The sequence below is a fragment of the Etheostoma spectabile genome, chromosome 9 (genome assembly GCF_008692095.1).
Source record: "Etheostoma spectabile isolate EspeVRDwgs_2016 chromosome 9, UIUC_Espe_1.0, whole genome shotgun sequence".
In the NCBI taxonomy this organism is placed as follows: Eukaryota; Metazoa; Chordata; class Actinopteri; order Perciformes; family Percidae; genus Etheostoma; species Etheostoma spectabile.
Genome location: NC_045741.1, coordinates 36219871 through 36237876, shown reverse-complemented (window position 1 = coordinate 36237876; position 18006 = coordinate 36219871). Strand labels below are relative to the sequence as shown.

General features: G+C 43.7%; 1 protein-coding gene across 2 annotated transcripts in view; it reads right to left on the bottom strand.

Moving 5' to 3' along the window:
* The window catches only part of ssbp4 (single stranded DNA binding protein 4), an 85409-nt gene that overhangs the window by 19627 nt on the left and 47776 nt on the right, over positions 1-18006 (bottom strand). For both annotated transcript variants that reach the window (XM_032524756.1, XM_032524755.1), the window contains exon 5: positions 940-1029. In XM_032524756.1, coding sequence (XP_032380647.1) covers positions 940-1029 — 90 coding nt within the window. The remainder of the gene's footprint in view (positions 1-939; positions 1030-18006) is intronic.

Below are 18006 nucleotides of genomic sequence, written 5' to 3'. Positions count from 1 at the left end.
CTCAAGGACACCTGAGCAGGATGAATGGCTGTTACAGGGATTAAACTTGATTAATCTTTTGATTATGAGACACTTTGTACAATCAAAAGACCTTCAGCATGTCCTGAACATTGATAACACAGCAAGAATTATTCCTTTACTTTCATAAAAAAAAAACTGGGACTGGACCGATATGACAGAAACTACCTTTTCACTTAAGCAACTTGTCTTGATATCAATATTCTAGATTGAAACTTTGAGATGTGACTAAAGCAGTTCTCTTTTCACCTCTCCCACTGTGGCGAATATCTTTGCGAATGCAGATATTTTAAACTTTAAAAGTGTTACTAGTTCAATATGTGTGAAAGTGTCAAATGAGGCTTGCGTGTTTGCATGTTTGCGTTGGCGAGAAAGGAGAGAGGGATGGAAACAGAGAGGAGAGGAGAGAGAGAAAGAGAGAGAGAGAGAGGGGGAGAGAGAGAGAGAATGTGTGTGACCTCGTCAGACAGCCTTCAGAGAACAGTGATGACAGGAGGAATTAGTAACACAAGTACCACAAATCAGAGAAAATAGCCTCCTATCCTCTCCTCTACCAAAAATAAATAAATCTTCTAGCACTTCTATCTATTCTATCACTTGCTCACTAAAGCAACATTTCATACGTAGGCGCATCAAAAAAAAGCTCTTTAGAAGTCAGTTAGTAGTATCTACAACTTCACACAGAGCACCAGGAGTTAACAACACAAGCGTGGACATATGGGACAGAGGCCGAGAGATAGAGAAGGGAACACATCTGGACAGGGATTAGGACAGCTAAAGAGGCTAAAAAAAGGAGGAGGAGACAGAAGGCTAGGCTTAGCGATGGCTATGGGAGGGGCAGAGAGTCTGTCGGGGGTTGAGTGATGGGTGAAGCTGGGGGTGGGTGAGGGGTGAAGTCAGCGAGAAAGTTCTTTTTCTTACTTGAAAGAAGCCCGGGGGCATGGGTCCTCCTGGCATGCCGTCATTGGGCGGCATGTTGCCCATCACTGGACTGGGAGCAGCGGCCGCACTCTGAAAAAAAAAAAACACAAGAAACACCAGCTTACTCTTAAGAAGCCATGTTTGATGGTGCCGCAGGCAGGGAACGGCAGACAGCAAGGTGTTAAAAAATAAATAAATAATGGAAAGAGAGATGGCGGCAAACTTCCAACCCTGATTACAACTCACTGAATTTCTGGACGCAAATTGCACAATTACAGATAACTGATGAAGATATGATTATTTAGTCACAGTGATAAATTGTTTGACGGACACAAAACTATCTTGTCAAGATACAGATAGTTTTAGGGGGGACATTAAGGATTTAAAGTGCTCCTAGTGAAGTAGTTTGAACGATGCGTCATCTGACCGCAACAGACAGCCAAATCAATAGAACCATTTAAGAACTAGCTGAACTTGAAGATGTGAGGGAGTAGGGTTATGAACAGGAAAGAGTCATACAAACGCACAGCTCCTGTTTCTTTCTCTAATACAAAGGAGACAAACTATTTTAAGATCCCCTCTTATTCCCCTCCCCCCCCCTTTTTTCTCTACTAGTCCATTCCTCCTAAGAAATGTTCAAACTGATCTATTGACCAACAAAAACTACGCGAAAATGTGCAAATTTTACATTTACAAAAACTCTGATGTAACAAAAAATATTCCCGCACCTGTTTCACATTTAAAGGTTCCATGGCATGAAAATGTCACTTTATGAGGTATTTGAACCTATATATATGAGTTCCCCCAGCCTGCCTATGGTCTCCCAGTGGCTACAAATGATTGGTGTAAACCGAGCCCCTGGGAATCCTGCCTTTGAGAAAATAAAAGCTCAGATGGGCCGATCGGGCATCTTGCTCCTTATGAGGTCATAAGGGGCAAGGTTACCTCCCCTTTCTATGCTTTGCTTGCCCAGAGAATTTGGCCCGCCCATGAGAGAGAGACATCATGGCTTTCAAACAAGCAGAGTAGCAGTTGGTCAAGGCCACACCCCCTGCCTCCACCTTCTTCTTTACTCTTCTCTTTTTTAAACCTAATGCCAAACCTCTTATTTCCTAATTTATCTTTAGATCAGGAAATATCTAATTAAAGAAATTGTTACAACAATAAAACTCTAATCAAGTTCTCCTTGCCAGCTCTCAAAACTTTCTAAACTCAGCATTACAGACACATCTCATTGAGTAAAAGTATTGAGGACCATTACCCAGCCTGGCCCCAATGCTTTGGTGGACTTTGTTAAATTTCTATCAGTGTTTAGGTCCTATTTCATAGTGATGAATAACGTCACAAATGTAAATCAGTACCATAATCTTGATTTATACAGGGACGCCTTTAGTCCTGCATGCCACCCCAGTTGGAATATGGCCTCCAAATATGTTTCTGGCAATATTTCCTTCATCTTTTTTCTCAATTATAATGATTTTCAACATCGAGGAGAAGACAGATGAATTGCTCGGTGCTGTGGTTTTCTTCTGAGGCAGTGAGGCTGACAGGCGGTGTTTGGTCATGACTGCTTTGTCAGAGCTCGACATTCACACATGGCCGGCGCGATAAGACGAGGAAACCAAAAAAAAGTTACCGAAAGAACACATTTTTAGTCCGAATGTGGAGCCGGTTCATGTGTTACAGGAGGATCTAACACTTTTGAAGATTATTAAGCTACAAACACATCTCTTGTTGGCACAAACACTTGGAGCAACCTATAGTTCAGTTTTCCTGACAAAAAGTGACTTATAGTGTGAATATTGACGATCTGGGAAGCAAATGTAGAAGTAGCTTGACGAAGTTACACTTTTCAAAAGGTCAAAATATTAGACTTTGACACCACAGACTGCAGTTTGCATCTTGTCTCTTCAACAGTCCAACCATGACCAAAGTTTTTCCCTAACCTTGTCCAAGTAGTTTTAGTTACCTAAACGTAACCATGTGTTCAAAATGAAAAGTAGATCAGAAAACTGCTCATATAAACCACAAGTCCAGGTTGGAGTTGCACAATCACAGAGGATCCACATAAGCTTCAGACAAGTTGATATTGCTTATTAATTTTCTGAAAAATCTGTTAGCTACGTCACAAGTATAGACTCTCTACAAAATGTACAAACACACAGTGCTCTGCTCTTGCCCCTCCCCCACTGTAACTAGAGCTTCACTCACTTCCAGAGCAAACAACCCCTCTTTCACTCAGCTGACCTTCACGGCCCAGACACAACTTACAGGCCCCGGGGCCATGAGGCGGGACACACACACACGCGCACAGGCACGCACACGCACACACACAAACTCACAGGTAAGAGGGTGTGATTCTGTGGGACTGAACAAATCATAAGAGACTGGACATGTCCACAGGAGTCAGACACAAGCAGAGGGATGGAGAGAGAGACAACAGAGAAAGCTAGCAAACACCACATGGAGAGAGAGAGAGAGAGATAAAGAGAGAAAGAGAGAGAGAGAGAGAAAGAGAGAGAGAATGAGAGCAATATATAGAGTTGAGAGGTTAGACAGTTATGAACAGTTTGCGAAATATGCATGATAGTACTCTGAGGTGAACATGAAGAAGTCAAGAGTAGGAGTGTATGGTTAACTTTCTAGCAATGCCCTTAGGATTTAAAAAGTTATTAATAAGAATTCAACATTTCAGTGCAAAATAAAACATGGGATTTGAAATAATCTGGACCTAACTCCATTGATATAGAGTGAATGCATAGTTTTATGCATTTAACTTGTTATAACTCCGAGAGTGTCCTTGTAGCCTGGTGTTCTGGGACACAAGGCTGTGAAGTGGCTGCAACGTTTACAATCTGATTCCGTCTGGGGACCCTTGTTGCATGTCATCTCACCTGTCATGAGATCATAGACCCGTCATCTGTGTTCCTTCTCAACTGTTAAGTATCAAATAAGGGCAAAAATGCACACTTCCAGAAGACGTTTTCACGAGTCAACACAGTTTGTCATAACTGAGCACCAACTCACGACCAGAGCCGGGCTCTGACCACATTATATCCAATCTAACTGAGTCAGAGCCTGTTGTATTGTTGCTTGTGTCATGTCTGTGTGGATCTTGTCAAACCCATTATCAGCTCTGATCACCATCATAATACCTGCAAAATACAAATGTGTTTTTTTGAGTCAAGATGAACAGTGTGAAGTGTGAGCTGTAGGAGGGAAAATGAAATGTATTTCTCCCCTTTACAATAGCTGCTGATTGTTAGGTGGTGTTCTCTCTCTAGTTGGGTCTGTTGGTGTCATGATGAGGTATAACTGTCATTGGATCCTTTGTGAATGGGGTCTCTTTAAAAAAAAGATATATTTGTCTGTCTTGGATTGGGTCCACATTTTGGACTGAAGCCCTCCATAACAGACATAACAGAATTAATAAGTGTGTGAAATTAGCTTGATAGATGGAGCAACTTTGCAGGATCTCCTACAAAAACTCAGAGCGATCTAAGACACATCTGACCTCAACTGGGCCCTATAAAGCGTGTCATTGTGAGCTGTTATCGAACAATGGGACAGCAAAAACTATAGGCTTAACGCTGTATATTACCCAAATGCAAACAGACACACAGTTACACGTATCACAGAGCATTATCTACTATAGGATAAGAGAGAGAAAAAGAAAAGGAGGATGGAAATGAAAATTAAAATGAGAAAAGGAAGAGAGAAGGCCAGAGATGGTTGGATGAACGGCAGGGCATCTTGGGGAGAGAAGAAGACTGAATGGAAGTGGTGCTGGCATGCAAGTATGTGTGGCGAGTGTGCATGTGTGTGTGTGTGTGTGTGTGTGTGTGTGTGTGTGTGTGTGTGTGTGCGCGTGTGTGTGTGTGTGCACGTGTGTGTGTGTGCCTGCCTGCCTGCCTGCCTCAACCAGCCAGCGAGGCTCCACAGTACTCAGGTGAAGCAGCAGCAAAAGGCCCCTTCTCCTAGTTGCCATGACAACCCCGACCTCAGCTCCTGCTCTCCAGTGCCCATTAAAACCCTCAGGCCGTCAATCATCAGCATGGCCAGGGAGCAGAGAGAGAGAATAAGAGAGAGAATAAGAGAGAGAGAGAGGCAGAGAAGAAGAGGGAAAAAAGAGAAATGAAAGAGAGAAAAAGAAACACAGATGGAGTTTGAAGCAGCCTGTGGCTTTTGATAGCTGCCCTGTATCTACCTCTTTTCTTTCTGTCTTTCTGCACACAAATAAACCTGATGCACAATGCCTGCACAGTGTTAACTCCTCACACACACCACACTCCTCTGTCTCACTCTTTCTCCACCTCCATAGAAAACCATCTACTAAAATCTGTGCTGCATTTCATGACATTACCTTCATTCATTTCAAATCAATTTTCATACAAGCTATCCTCATTCAGCATCCCATTTTAACTAATGATCCTGCTTGTTCACTTTATAACATCTTCAGTCCTAATTCTGCAGCCCTCCATACCTCCCGCTCCTCCATATTAGAAAAAGAGCTTGTAGATCAATTAAATATGTTTGCGAAATCTAAAGCTCTCTGTCCATTGATTGTCTCTCCCCGAGTGTTCTGGGTTGTGCGGCTCTGGTTGTGGCTATTTGAGTTCATATTTTAAAGAATAGTCTGGCTTTCGAGGGAAACAGAAATTCCTAATGACTAATGTTTTCTTTTTCAAAACTGGCTGTTTCAATAAAAAAATAACTTATCTTAGCCAAAACAGGAGATGCAAAAGGTGAAGTTTATGTTAACAGCAGCCACAACTTTAATTGGGACAAGTAATAATTATTTAAAAGACACACGCATGAATTTGCTTCCATGCTTTCTATAAGTTTTTCCCAGTTGTGGGCGTGACACAAAATACTTTTTTATGTAAGGAATATTAAAAAGGAAATAACAAGGAGCACATTTGACAGTGTTATTTATGTAGTTTGCAATGTTTAAATGTCAGAGCCTGGACAAAATAAAGTCTACGGAGTTCATTTTATCTTATATTTGAGCAGACTAAACTCATCATATTCAAACTCTAGACAAAAAGACATAAATGAGTTTTTTTTCCTTCTGTGTAAATGTAAAAAGAGAAAGAAAGAATTCCTTTTGTAGTTATCATCTGGCATGTATTTGATCATTGCCTCTAACAGAAGGGGTCTGCTCTCCTTTTGCTCCTGGTTGTGATCCTATTTAGCTCCTCGGGGGTGGCTGGCTGGCTGGCTGGCTGGCTGGCTGGCTGGTTGGCTGGCTAGATGGCCCATAGACAGTGAGTGAGCGGCTCTATCTGCCCGGTGATCAGACCTCGGCTTCCAGGGGGTAATGGATCTGCTGTTATCTGGGTCCAGACAAGCAGGCCAAAACATTGCTACCTGCTGGCCACAACAACACTGATACCAACCTGTTAGTGTGCGTGTGAGTGTCTGAGAATTTGTGTGTGTGCAAGCCTTTGTTTCTTTCAGATCGAAGTGCTCAGCCTGAGTTGCCTGGATTAACCACTCAGTGTCCAGCGACCCCCACACACACTCTACATATCTAAAACACACACAGAAACAGTGTAACGTGGTCACAGAAATATAAAATGTCTATACAGGCACCGTAAGGCTCTGAAAACAACATGTTCACATACAGACACACACTGTCCAGTCAACTCTTCTGAGAGCTTATATTATACACATCAGGGCTCTCTGCGTCTGTCTCATTCTTCTGTTTATAACTGCTACATTCTTTCTTCCCCCCCCTCATTTTCTGTCTGCTTCCTAAACAAAGTAAATGCTGCAACAACAACAAAAATCAGGTTGAAGCTGTTAATGTAAAGAACACCTTCTGCGAAGAAAGATACCTCAGTTAAAACTGCTGTCTGTGCAGGCATAAACATGGATGTGTACGTTTGGAAGTGCTTGCGCGGGAATGAACACTCCATTGTGTGTCCATACATGTAGTTGCTGTGGCTCGCAGACTGATTTGCAGACAAATAGCTGGTTTCATCTCGTGCATCTCTGTAATCTCCGTAACCAAACCAGGAATTCCTCTCCACACCGCCTGCAACTGTCATCGCCATCACCCTCTCCTCCCAACTCGCTCATTTGTCCTTCTGTCACAGCCTCCTTCTCCTCCTCTCCCCTCAGCTTCAAGTGCTCCAATAACTCTGTCACTGAAGTCAACTCTATAAAGATTAGCGGGGAGATAGAAGTGTGTAAGCAGGGCTGCCGGCCGACAGACGGGTCTAATCGATGGAAGACGGAGAGCTGCCGGGCGTCTCTGCCAGGAATCAGACTCTCAAACCTGCAACATGGAATTGCCCTCCACGGCAGGTATGCAGCCAAATATACTCTCTCTCACAGGCACGCATACACAGACACATAGACACACAGACACACCACACACACACACGCTGTTGCCTTCCCATAGCTCCGGCAGCTGTTATGTCAATCAGGTGAATTAATTACCGGTAAACAAATTTGCTTGGGATCCCCCAACAGAGCACACACAAACACAAACATACACATACACATACACATAAACCTCCTCCTCGCACCACCTCTGTCTCCCTAGTATCCCGTCCTAGCGTCAGGGCCCCAGGAGCTGCCTCCCAGCTACCCAGGCACCGCTTGGAGCTGGAAGCCCAGAGGGAAGGCGCTGTGGCTGGGGGACGTCGCCCGGCGCTCCCCCTGCTGCCCTGAAGCACCTGCCATTACTCCCGCTGCTGCCTCTCAGGTTAACCAATCAACCTATGGCAATTCACACATACTGCCTGACAGGAAAGACAACACACACATTTGTGCACACATATATGCACACAGACAGACACCTGAGATGAAACAAACAAATGCAGCGACACAGACAATTCTGCCTCCTGTAAACATAATATTGATGTGGTGACTCTCTGTGGGCGGGATGGCAGCTGACAGAATGAAGGGAGGAATCCATACCACATGACAGACAAAGCAACTCGTAATAAATAAATAAAAACGAGAAAAAAAAAACGGCGTCTTAAAAACAGTTGCAGTTGACAGACCCAACTCCCTGTTTTAACTTCAAACTACCGTACTTGCCGTAGATCTGGCTGACCTTTTAGCTTGTTTACAACCTCTCTGATCATCTGACCGAGCATTTCATGCTTTGCTGTAACAGTGTTTCCATTTTCCCAGAGCTTACTGACTACAACCATCATCATCATAATCAAAAGACCCAGGTTGTAATAAAGCCAAATTCTCCTTAAACTATCGTCCTGTACATTTACACAAAGTCATTCACATGCCTCTTTGATACATCACAATGTTAGTTTGACTCAGAGGAAAAACAATTAGCTGGCCAACTATTTTAATAAGTGATCATTAATTATTAAGAAACTATGGCAAACATGTTCTGGTTTCTGCTTCTGAACTGCTAACACTTACAAATAATCAATATATTATCAATATTGTATATTATTGGATAATCAAAATAATCTTTAGTTGCTGTTTTCATACAACGCCAAGAATGTTGTTGGAGCTAAGGTATAAGCTAAACGAAAGTGACACAAACTTGCATAAACTGAGTGAAACACTTATTGATGTAAAGTAATTTAGTAGCTGGCCTGCTGACACATACCCCCCAAACACACACGCACACGCACACGCACACGCACACAAATACACACATGCTTTATTGGCGGTGTCGGTAGTTAATGACCAAAGGTTGGCGATGGCCTGCTGCTCGCTCTTGTGACCCTTTCTAACACAGGTCCCCCCTGCTGGCATTGCTCTTTAATTACACACACACACACACACACACACACACACACACACACACACACACACACACACACACACACACACACAAGTGCACATATACACACTTATATGCAGCCCCTGCCTCATCTGCCCATGGCCTTTCACTCCCTCATTAGGCAGTTGGTGTTGGGTGGAAAGCCACCAGAGAACTAGAGGACAGGGTGTCACAATGACGCTCGTCGACGCACGCACATAAACTGTCTCTCAAACACACACACACACACACACACACACACACACACAACACACACACACACACACACACACACACACACACACACACACACACACACACACTTTCAATGAATAGGCAGAATTCCACATGCACTCAGCGCTATATGCCTAATTGAAGATTATTAATGCTGCTAATTAGCGAATACTAGAATGCTTGGAGCTTGGAGACAAAACCTAATGTGAAGAATACAGTGGAAGAATGAAAGGTGTGTAAGCGTAAATCTGAGCGATGAGGGGGAGAGATAGGGGAAATTATTTTATCATGCTCTATCTCTTGTCCTTTTAAAATAACTGGCGGGTGTCACGCCAGTCCAGACCCGGAGTGTGTATCTTCCGCTCAGCGCTGCAGGTCAGAGAGGGCTACAGATCAGAAAGGAGCAGGTAGATCATTCCCTGAAAGGCCACTTCACAGGTGATGGCAGGCACGCTAACACACTCGTCACACTTGACAGTGCTACAAAGCTGTATGTGATGATGCGCATTGCATTTTCTGGGTCTATTTCATTGTTTTTCTTTTCTGGGACAAATGTAAATAAATATTCCCAGGTGTAAAACATCTGCAGTAAGCGGCAGGTTCTTGTGTAAGTACCTAAGAATTAAAGAGCAACACCATCTTTAATCAGCTTTTACACCAACGTTTATCTATCTTACAAAGAGAAATCCATTATAAAAGAAGCCTGCATAGACCAGAATGCAATGCAGCCAAAAGATATATATCACACATTGCCAACCAGGCAAGAGGCTCACTATTTTCAGCTATAAAACCTCAACCTCCGTCACCGCTTTCATTGTCACTTTTTACTCTTTCCATCTACATGTGGGATAAAAAACCACAGCAGAAAATCAACATGTTCACAGCCGCTGCCTTGAGGTTTGTAGACTACAATTCTTGGAAAAGTTGAGGTAAAGCTGTTTCCACAAAAGGTATGCAAATCATAAACAAATCATCACCGAAAAAAAAGAATCCAGGAATGCACTGAACATCTCAGAGTGATGCTAAATAATGGTAACAGAGGATCCAACAGCACATACTGTTCATGTGCACGCACATACACACACTCAAGTACATTGGCACACTCTCAGAGAAGCACATATATGTGTGTCTGTATGTGCACTACACACTATGACATTTAGCGAGCAATCGCAAGTGAAAGTTACATATCTGCAAATATGTATTTGTTGTAGGTTCAGACAGCTACATTCATGTTCCGGGCAACCTACAAACTGTTTACACTAGATTGCAGATCCCAATGAGGATTTACGAATTATCTGCTTATTGAACTCTGCATGGTTTTAATTTGGCTAGATTGTTGTCTCAACAAATATACATAGGAATATTTCTTGAAAGATTGGGCAAGATAGAAACAGTAAGATAAGGGAACGAGAGAATAACCTAACCCTAACAATAAAATAAGATACGACCTGAGGAAAATGGAAGGGTGATCTTTTAAAAGGGCAATTAGTGAGCACAGAGGAGTAGGAAAGCTGTTTAATCCACTGGTTTTAGCAACACTTTAGAAAATAATAGGAAAAAGAAGCATTCCACACTCAATCACTGGACATAAATACTGAGACTTAATCTAGTCATGCAGATACAGTGTATGTTCCTGGATCAACTTTTGCCAGGCTCTATGTCAGGCGGCAAAATGCAGCGTTGGCCGCTCAGATATTACACGCAAACGCACATTCTTGGTAGATTTCTTTGTAATGCCACTCTGTTTTCAGTTCGAACACCTGCTCCTTCCCCTGCTGCTTTGACCATGTAATCGCAGTGTCCCCTGTTCATGTAAGGGTCTTATGTTTGTTTGCAGCGAAGGAAGGACCCCTCACTCATAGCTTTTGCAAAAACCTGTCTCTTGAATCAGTGCTATAGTATCAAACCGAGGAAAAGTAGTGGCAAAACGAAGAGTTGCCAATTATATCTTATTTTTTAATACAAACTCCTTACTGAAATGTAGAAGCTTTAAATACATGTATTCTTAACGATCTATTAAAAATCTGAAAAACACATACTGGACAGCTTTAAAGGCTGAAAGATCCTGTCCATTAACTTTGCTGCAGTGTTTCTAACCTACAGACTCACTTTTCACACTTGCTACTGTTGGAATCAGTTGCAGCTCAAACTTCGCCAAGATTTAATAATATAACCTAACACTTTATCAGCCAGACCTCCTACGGGACTATTAAAAATGAAAAGAGTCTTTGGCAACCTTGTTAGCAATATCTACCTCCTCCTTATTCTTTGGCATTCTTACATATTCTCTCGCTCAGTTTTTTTTTTGGGCCTCTCCCTTTTTTCTCTTGTTATGCACACACAAATGGATTTTATTTCTGCAGAGCTGAGAAGGTGCGAGATGAAAACAAGAGAGGAGTAGTGGTGCCGTATACTCTGAGCAGCCAGACGGGGAGTTACAGTCGGGCTGTACACATTCCTTAGTGCCTAAAGCAACATGGTGGACCTCAAAGCTGAAGTCAGACGTCTTTAGAGCATAACAGTTGAATAATTACCATATATTATCCTGAATAATGTGCTAATAGCAAAACTAAACACCGTGCTTGGAGAACAGAATTAGAGAATAGTTGGGAAATAAAAGTACAGTTGCAGCCTAATTTTATAATAGGTAAATCCTGCCCATTTGACATTCAGACCAAACTCTCACCCTCTCATTCAGTGTGTCCAACACTTATGTTTAGCAGCCAACAGAGACAGACTAGACATTTAAAACCATCTCACGCCAGTCTGATCCACTCACCCCATTTCTATTTAAAAGCATGTGTGTGTGTGTGTGTGTGTGTGTGTGTGTGTGTGTGTGTGTGTGTGTGTGTGTGTGAGTGAGACCAGGCAGGAAGAGGCATTCCCATAGGAGCAATCCTCCTGAGCGCCAGACATTGGGGGGTTGGGTGTATGAGACACACACACACACGCAAATTTCCATTTCGTATCCCAGAGGCACCGCCATGTGCACCACTTCCACCTTACAAACGACCAGATCAGATTGAAATGTTTTGATAAATATAGAAATCCACATGAAGCTTTTACGCTGGCAGTGATTGGGACTCTTATGTGTCTCACTGTGCGTCATCTCTGCCGTCATACTAATGCGCACATTGTAAGAATTACTCACACATGAAGACCAAACACACTTCAGGAGGATCAAGCAGTCAGCTAACCCAACAACCTTTAATGAGAACATGTAGAAGCAGTGACCCATTTGTGCAATTTCTGAGCATCTTTATATTCTTTTCAGAAACTTGATGTCTGTTTTTCCAATAATCTTTGCTTTACACGAGTTCACACCAAACATTTCTATTCACTTAATGATAAATCCAGCTCTTTAACGGCTCAATTAAACAACCCAGTGTACAAAGGTGATCAGGGTGAGCATCTCTAGACGGCTTGTAACAACAGACAGACATGTCAAATATCATCTTCTATCATCTTCTCTAAACACTGTTCAGATTTCCACCAGGAATGATGACAATTTTAGCCTGACTAGTTAGTTGGTTGGTTAGTTGGTTAACGGTCTATGGGTTCAAGACTTAAATCCAGTGGCCTTGAGGACCTAGCAGCCACACACACCTAACACTGTCTCCTGCCAGACAGGAGGAAGAGGAGGAGGAGGAGGTGGAGGAGGAGGACGAGGAGGTGAGGGGAGACCGCAAACTGCATTCCCGAGACAATGGACGGTCTGTGGAGCTTGCTGAAACTGTGAGGGCCCCGGGGGCACATCGAGGAAAGAGGGAAAAATTGACAAAGAAAGGCAAAAAGAAGGATAGAAAATGTTAGAAAGAGTAAAAAAAAAAGAGGTCAGGGAAGAGGAAAGAAAAAGAAAATAATGATGGGGCGCAAAAATGAAAATAGAGAATGTCCAAATAAGGAGGAGGTGTAAGATAAAAGGGAGTGCTGGCACCGTTGTAGTGAGCTGATAAGGAGAAGATGGAATGGGGGGGGGGGGGGGGGGGGGGGGGGCAGGACAGAGCAAAGGGGGAAAAGAGTTGTTATTGCTGTTACTTTAATTCACCTTTGAGAACTTTCAATTCAGGCACTACTCGTGTTTCAAGTGTGAGCTTTTGCTATGTTCATACAAACCATAAACATTTACGTCAACCTCCTAGTCCAGGGTTTCCCCCAGGAAAGAGCTGAAGAGAGGCAGCAAACCACCCAGGTCCTGACGCACCTCCTCTCCTAATCAAATGTCTACAACATTTGCTGCTTGACGTAGCACCACGGCTCTTTTTTCTTACCTTTGGTTGATGTTTTGTTTCATGAAAGTGTATTAATCTGGTATCATAGTTAGTGTAGGCTGTCTCTTTTCTGTGCTTTTTCAGGTGAGGTGGCCTGCCTCCACTGCGGGGGAAACCCTGTAATTACGAGTACGAGATATGGAGTTTTTCTGACAGCTATGATATTTCCCACTTGGCGTAAAGAACTGCTGAAGCCAACAGCCAAAACACAATAACCAAACTAGGGCCAAAGTAATTAAAATTAAAATCCAATAAGGAGACTAATACAGTTGAGTCAGCTAATTAGATTTGAGTTACCTGGTTTAACTTGTGTATGAACAAAAGTAAATACTGTGTGCAATGTGTCAAAAACCGCTAATTAAGACTATTTTCCCCTTCAATTGGTTGTGTTTATGGTGCTAGAAAATGGTTGACCATCGTGGAAAAATGTCTACAATCTGTTTCCACATCAGTTTGTATTTCGACTCAAGGATGAGTTATAATTGCATGTTAAGGCATTAAGCTGTAACGTGCGCCTATTCCAAAAAGTGTCATTTCCCACTGCAAACGTTCTTGCACAATGCTATCGCTGCTCTGTATGAATAAGTGAACAAGCACCGCAGTAGTCTTCTATTCAGTGGCGAGCCAGGGCAAAATAACATCCAGTTCTGTGTAAGTATGTAGCTCACTGTTCCTCTGTGTTACACAGTAAATGAAATGTAAACCTAGTTACTGTGGGGAATATCATAAAAGCATAACAAGGTCTAATCATGTTCAATACTAGGTGTCTAGTGTTGCAGTGGTGCGATCAGTGTAAGCGGGGGAAGCTCAATTATATTTTAAAACCTACACTGCAGGTATCTTCAGTGTGTCAAGTGGCTTTACCTTTACCTGAACCCAACTCCACTTGCCCTATACTTTTAACAAAGGAGGGCAACAATGGAAAAAACTATCGCTTGAACACTGGCAAATTGGAACAGTGGGACTTTGCTATTGTTCCTATTTTGCTGACATTGCCCGAATGCAGTATTAGGTAGTAGATACAATGCTGCCAATGATGGGTGGTAGGACAGGAGGCTAACAACGGAGGTTCACCCAGCCATGAGACGGCAACCTTACAACCATACCTGCCTGCTTACTCCCTTTTTGCCATCCTACCTCCACTAGCTCGACCCGCAACCAGTCTCTGGAAGACACACTGGTAAAATAAACGGCCTCGGTGGGACCTCCTGACCTCTGGACCACCAGTCGACAGGCTCCCAGAGTTCAGCGGGGCCTGACATACAATGAGATCTGACATTAATGTGCTCTATTTGCATTCTTGCTTCCAGGAACATTTCCAGTTGCCAGGCAGTGTGGCCCACGGCTTGCCATAGCTTGTTGTCAGAGACAGTGGCGTCGGGGTGGTGGCTTGTTCAGGGATGATTTAAACTTCTATTTCAGTGACACCGGCCTTTCATCCTCCGCATGACAGACAGCACAGAGCAGCTAGTTTCCGTGCATCTATTCGAAGGTCAAAGAGCCAACACTTCCTGGGTCGGCCCCACACTGTCATTAGGACGGAGGTTAACAAATATTTACTCTGGAGGAGTCGTGGAGAGGAGAGGAGAGGAGGTAAAGAGTTCCGGAGAGCACCTCACTTTCTCTTAAGACAAGCACACATCTCGGCAGGCGATCTCTCACCAGCATCACCATAAATAAATAAATAGAGGCTGACAGAAATATCCCCAGCACAGTCTCAGCCAGCATAGCACAGCACTGGCACGCACAGAGAGAGAACCAGAGAGGGGACACACACACAGACACGCGCACGCATGCACGCACACACGCACACACACTGAGACATGATGATATAGGCTGGGAGAGATAGCAACAGAGTGAAGCAAACAAGAAGGAAGGAAACAGAGCGAATACAAGAGAAGCATAGCAAAACACTGAAAAGAAGACAAAGAAAAAGGAGAGATTTAAAGAAAGCAGAAGAAGAGATGCCTCTGTTCTTTTTGTTTGGTCTGGGTCTCCAGTCAGGAGAAAGGATTAATAGCCGAGGTAAAACATGCTTACTGTTCACTCTTGTCTGCCCCACCCAAGTCAGACTCCCTTCTTTCCCCACCTCCTCACCTTCAACGGACAGACCAGACACACACACACACACACACACACACACACACACACACACACACACACACACACACACACACACACACACACACACACAACAACCCCCCTATCTGAGCCTCTGCTCCGTCACTCTGTCTCGACTCCTGGTTCTAATTTAGAAACAACCTCCTCTCGTTCACCGCCCTCCCCTTCTTCTTCTCTCTCTCTCTCTCTCTCTCTCTCTCTCTCTCTCTCTCTCTCCACTCAGAGTGTGTGTGTGTATGTGTGTGTTTGTGAAAGAGAGTAAAACTCCTGCGAATGGATACACCAACACGTGTGCACAGCCTGAGACATTTATGCCTCCTGAGTGAGTTGTAGACACACATACACACACACACACACCACACACACACACACCACACACACACACACACACACACACACACACACACACACAAACACACACACACACACACACACACACACAAAGCAGCACCCAAGATCCTCTTCTTCAATGATTAGTCTAAATATGCCAGTGATCACAGAACGGCAGGAAGACCCAGTACACATGAAGCCCCACACACACACACACACACACACACACACACACACACACACACACACCACACCACACACACACACACACCACACACACACACAGCCCATCCCCTTTTTCTTTGGCTCCAAAACACACAAACTTTTCATTTGCTGTTTCCCCTCCGAGCAGTGCCGGCAAGCTGCCAAGCTACACGTTAACATAGTGCATTTCACAGTTTTTCTGCAGGTACAGTAATGCAAACACTGGAAAATATTTAAGCCACATCAGCGGCAGGCTTCGTCGCAGTCGGAAACCAAGGCTTCTGAAACTCTCACACTTTCACCATCAATTCGCTCCAGCAAGGAATACAAATAAAATTGATTTGGGTCCTTTCGGTACAAATTAGAGCAAAAAACCCCATTATTATTTCATTATTATCAGTACTAATGTTATTTTTACTAAACAAGTTAGCTGCCCCCTCTTAGTCGAATAGGTGACTTGTTTTGTTGTTGTTATTATGGTTTTATAGTCGACTAGTCATTTTCATACTTTTTTATGCTGAATGACTCATTTCCAAAACAATTTATGAGCACAACTCTGGTAAACACCAGATTTAAAGGGGTACTTCTGCATGATTCATTATGGAGAAACTCAGTTTTACAGATCTGTCGATAGAATCAACTAATCGGTTAGTCAGCTTGAGAGGCTGTAGTCTCTTAGGCAATTTAACTTTGCTCTGTATTTTATATTATTGTTTTCTTTTATTAGGTTTGCATGGGTGAGCCAATGCCACTGAAAGTTACATTTTATTCCTCCTCCGTCCCAGATTGTCTTCTTCTCCCATCGGTTAATCTGTCTTCATAAAATTGTTTCACTTTTGTGTCTTTCTCCTTCTCTGATTGAGTGAGCTCTCCTCCATCCACAGAGATGGCAGTCTGAACTAAAGCATCACAAAACCCGCTACCAATTCATCAAGAACATGCAGCCATGTCATTTCAACAAATATGCATATCAGGAAGTTAATTCAGGTTTGAATCAGATGATTTCACTGATTAACCCAACTTCAACTGGAAAGAAATACCGGGTAAGTGACGTCAGTGGATATCTGCACACTCTCAGCCCTCCATGCTTTTAAGAAGACGTTGGTAGTAACTTGTGTTTTCTGGCCGTGACAGTATTCTAAATATGTTCAGTCGTCTTCATTATTTGCTTGCCGGTTTCCGGTAACAAGCCATTTTATATGTGATACGAGCTCAGTCGTAAGAAAACAGTAAAATGAATTGCGTGGTAGGACGGCGACTTGTGAGCTTACAAGCACAGAGCCGCAAACCTACATACACACAACATGTGCACAAATTGGTGCACAAGAGTGCACACATTTACACACAAACCTGGACCAGCAGCTTGATTATTCAACCCTGAGAAGATCATTTAGCAACATGCTCCCACAACCGTTTTCGCACCCACCGGCCTCCTGCTCTTCCCCACCTCCTTGTCCCCTCTTCCTCAGCTTTCTTCCTCGTGGTGTCAAACCTGCACATTAACACGAACAGGCCCCATGAGGAGAAAGGGGGTCGTTTGGTTTCGTTATCTCCTTTTCTCCACACCCCCTCCCCCCCCTTACACTCCCTTTTCTCTTTCTACCCCTTGCTTAACTTACTCCCGCTTCTCTCTCGCACTCTTCTTTCTCTCTCTCCACTTCCCCCTCCCCCAACAGCCCTCAGCCAATGGCGTCTGGGTGTCAGGCAGCTCAGAGAAGCTGTTGTCATGGTGACAGGGCTCCTGTCTGTGCTCTGTCCCTCAGGCATCCCAGATCCAGAAAGCAGCATCGTGTTTGCGTGAGAGAGAAGAGGAGAGAAGAAGAGAGGAGAGGAGAGGAAAACGAGGGGGAGGGTGGGAGGAGAGAGGAAAACAGTGCTGGGGATAGACGTGAGGGACAGAGAGGAGAAAACTGTGGAGGGAGGGAGAGATAACTGCCCCACTTTGACCAGCTTTTGTTTTGCCGTGTCTTCGGGTTTGAAGGCCTGCATGTCTGCATGTGTGTATGTGTGTGTGTGTGTGTGTGTGTGTGTGTGCCTAACATGGCCCTGTAGTCACCAAGGCATCTCACACCCCTATTCCTGGCACCTCCACCCATTCGCTGACCTTTCCTGGACTCCAGCACGCAGACACACCAAGCCAGACCCAGCACACAATCACAG